The sequence below is a fragment of the Ruditapes philippinarum genome, unplaced genomic scaffold (assembly GCF_026571515.1).
Source record: "Ruditapes philippinarum isolate M1 unplaced genomic scaffold, ASM2657151v2 ctg16330_1_1_1_1, whole genome shotgun sequence".
Taxonomy (NCBI): Eukaryota; Metazoa; Mollusca; class Bivalvia; order Venerida; family Veneridae; genus Ruditapes; species Ruditapes philippinarum.
In genome coordinates, this window is record NW_026851994.1 from 9,153 (window position 1) to 12,525 (window position 3,373).

General features: G+C 37.3%; 1 protein-coding gene across 1 annotated transcript; it reads right to left on the bottom strand.

The window, feature by feature from the left end:
- Nucleotides 1–903: 903 nt before the first annotated feature.
- LOC132744986 (E3 SUMO-protein ligase ZBED1-like) lies at nucleotides 904–2,899 on the bottom strand. Its single transcript, XM_060733816.1, has 2 exons — nucleotides 2,677–2,899; nucleotides 904–2,114 (listed from the first exon to the last, which is right to left on the bottom strand). Exons 1-2 carry the CDS (start codon nucleotides 2,897–2,899, stop codon nucleotides 904–906), a joined length of 1,434 nt encoding a protein of 477 aa, XP_060589799.1.
- Nucleotides 2,900–3,373: the final 474 nt, after the last annotated feature.

The window sequence follows — 3,373 nt, forward strand, 5'->3', positions numbered from 1 at the left end:
AAAAATTAATTGATCAACACACTGAGGGTCAAGACATGACCTAGTTGCTGTAACAATATCTCCAGCAGTTGAAAATATACGTTCTGAAGCAACAGAACTTGCTTGTACACACAGGTAATACTTTACGAGCCTAGAAAGACGAGGTAACCTGACAGCAATGCCCTTCCAGAACTTCAAGGGATCCTCAAAGGATAGCACTTTTGACTCACATTTGTACATTTCAATTTCCTTGCAAATAAGCTCTTCATTGGAAAGAGGTGGCTCCACCTTTGAAATTTCAATATCATCATCATCTATCAGGAAACTAAGACCAGATCTCATTTTCTTTTGCAGGAGATAAAACTGGGTCCTCGTTTTAGGCTCCGCCGAGTCTAGCTGGCTTGGGAGAGCTGGCAATGGTGGTAAGTCTGTCTGTATCGAAGGTTCCTCTAATTCAGATTTTACCTTAATTGGCAGGTGTGGAGGCAAAGCCATCAGTTTATCCTTAAGTCTGTCCCAAACAGCTAATGGGGCTTTGTCTTTTGACGTCTTATCTGTGATACGCAGGCTTCATAACCTCTGATCCCCTTTCAAAATTCCATTTTATTTAGTTCCGCCCATTGTTTTTTCGTTTAGGGCACACGCTTTTTATTACTTGGGGACCATACGCCGCTTTTCATGGAAAGGCACTACTGTGTCACATTGAAGGTTCTATGATAACCGCCGTATGAAAACATCTGCGGATGTTTCTAAATTCAAAATTTTTACTATTTCACGTTTAAATGTTGAATTCTGCTTAAGCCGGTGCTAGGGGGCGTGGACGGTAACTTGCACTTTCCAGTACCGTCCATGAACAGGCTCAATCAAACCGAGCCTGCAACATTTTCAATTTTGCCGTGTTGGGCTTTCTTTAGGGATTCTGTATTAATCTATTTTGTACTTTACCCAGGGATCCAATGCTGTTGCTTCCTCAAGGTACTCTAACAGAACATCATTTATGTACCTTTTCTCTAAGTCTTGAAGTATAGCCTTCTTGATTTTCTGCTGAAAAGCAGTATCTCCCTCCATATGGGTATACAACTTCTTAGGTTTCAGGAGCAATGGATACATAAGCCCTACCGTAGGGTGCTGGTCAGCAGATAGCGCCAGGGTAGCTTGATACATAGGCTCCATTAACTGTAAGAATATCTCCAAGCATCGAACCTCATCTTGCCCAAGTACACTACTAGCCTGTAGGGATTTGGCTTCATGTTGCTTCTTAATACTTTCATCTGAGAGACAGGCTAAAATGGCAAGTTGCTGCTGAAGGAAGCGCTCCACCATGAGATAACTCGAATTCCATCTGGTTTTGACATCGATGATGAGTTTGTTCTCAGGTAGTTGTAGCATTTTTTGCTTCTTTTTAAGCAGAGCAGCGGCAGTGGTACTCCGATGCATAAAGGAAACAACTGACCGGATCTTAGCCAAAATATGATGAACCTCTTTAATATCAAGTGCGCGGGAAGATGCTAAATTTAAGGTATGGGCAAAGCATCCAATATGGATGGATATTCCAGCTGTATGTGCAGCAATTTTCATGTTTGCAGCATTGTCTGTAGTAAGGGCACATACCTGACAACCCCATTCAAGCTGTGCTTGGCGAAGCACGTTTCCAACATGTTCTCCAGTATGGGATTCTGGTAGCTGCCTTGTCTGAAGAACACGAGAACAGAGTTCCATTTCAGAGTCAATGAAGTGGGCTGTGATAGTCACATATGATTGGGTGGCTCGACTTGTCCAGCTGTCTGAGGTCCAGGCTATAGCTTCTGCACTCAATAATTTGCCTTTAATACGTGAGGCTACAGAATCATACAGTCTTGGAATTACGTCTTCACTAAATGTTTGTATGCATGGGAATTTGTAGCGAGGCTCACACTCGTGTATCATGCTTCTGAAAGCTGAACTCTCTACGGTGCTGAATGGGCGCATATCATCTATAAGATATCGGGCAATACCTACAGTTATTCTGTGAACTTTGGATGGAGCCAACTTCACTCTTTGTGCCATGTGAAAGGGATTGCTTGGAGATATGCTAGCAGTTACACAGCTTGTGCTTGTAGATGCCTCTGTTGCTGACGTTTGTAATTTGACACCTCCTTTAAAAGAAAATAGATTTAGATTATTTATTTATTTATAAATTTTCATAGATTTATTTATTAATTTATAAATTTATTTATTTATTTATAAACTTGTTATACAGTATACACTTTCATTATTATAAATGTTTCCAATATTTACATTGTACATTTAATAACTATGTAAATGTAATCATTGTCAGATTGTCACTCATATGGAGTATATTGTTTAAGTTCTGTACTAATAATGTTCTGTTCTGTTATTCAAAAGTTCAAAAAATATGCAAAACACGCTTTAAAATTAAATTTCATTTATTTTACAGTATAATATACGTTTGATATTCCGGTTTAATGTTAAAATGAAATGTTCTTTCGCGGGCAATATATAGCATAAATAAAATTATATACTGTTCAACAGTTCTCTTTTTAGCTTTTGTTTATAAAGTTCACTTGGTCAAAGATATTATGAATGAATAAACAAAATATAAAACAATAAATGAAAATAGGATATGCAGGACTCAGTTTAGTTTTTAACATAAAAAAATATTAAGTTATTTAGAATATTTAAAAGAGCAAAAATTACCTTTCGAAATAGGGTCGATTCCGTGGTGCCTTTTCATGTGATTAGACAGATTTGTTGTTCCGCCGGTATATGTCATTTCACCTTGGCATGTTTTACAAACAGCCTTTTTTTCATTCTCTATTGAGATACCGAAATATTTCCACACATTAGAGGTAAATTTAGCTGGCGGATTTCTGTATCGTCGCGACTCCGACATTGTTGCAGACTTGATGTGTGACGTCATGCTGACGTAATTATGAACTTGAGTTTCGCAAAATTGGATTATTAAAAATAGAACAGTATTCGATACATGTTTATGATGATTATTATAACTTTATATATACCAACTTAAAATCAATTTTCATGTAAAAACATAGTGCTCAACAAAGATAAAGTGATTCTTTTTCCGAAACTAATGACTTCCTAGCTCAGCATCATGGAATTTGTTTGTTTACTTCCTGTTTTTAATCGGCAAATTGTATTGAGGTAAATGTCGCATAATTCATAGTTAAATTGTTATTATTTTTATCGAATTTTAAAATGTGAAAAACAGTGAATGTATATAAACAAATAAGATCGCGATCCACGATCTCTGGACTGACGAATATCCGTACTCGATTTTTCATTTTGATTCGTGATTATCCGAGTACTCGGATACTCGCCCCAGCCCTAATATTCAGATGCTCGTTATTGGTTCCTTTTTTCTGGGGTTTCATAT

What these genes read in the sequence shown, in the direction of transcription:
- LOC132744986 (XM_060733816.1), bottom strand. Translation starts at nt 2,899, where the DNA reads ATGACGTCACACATCAAGTCTGCAACAATGTCGGAGTCGCGACGATAC. An exon ending in AATCGACCCTATTTCGAAAG is followed by an intron (nt 2,115 to 2,676) that starts GTAATTTTTGCT and finishes TTTCTTTTAAAG; the next exon opens with GAGGTGTCAAATTACAAACG.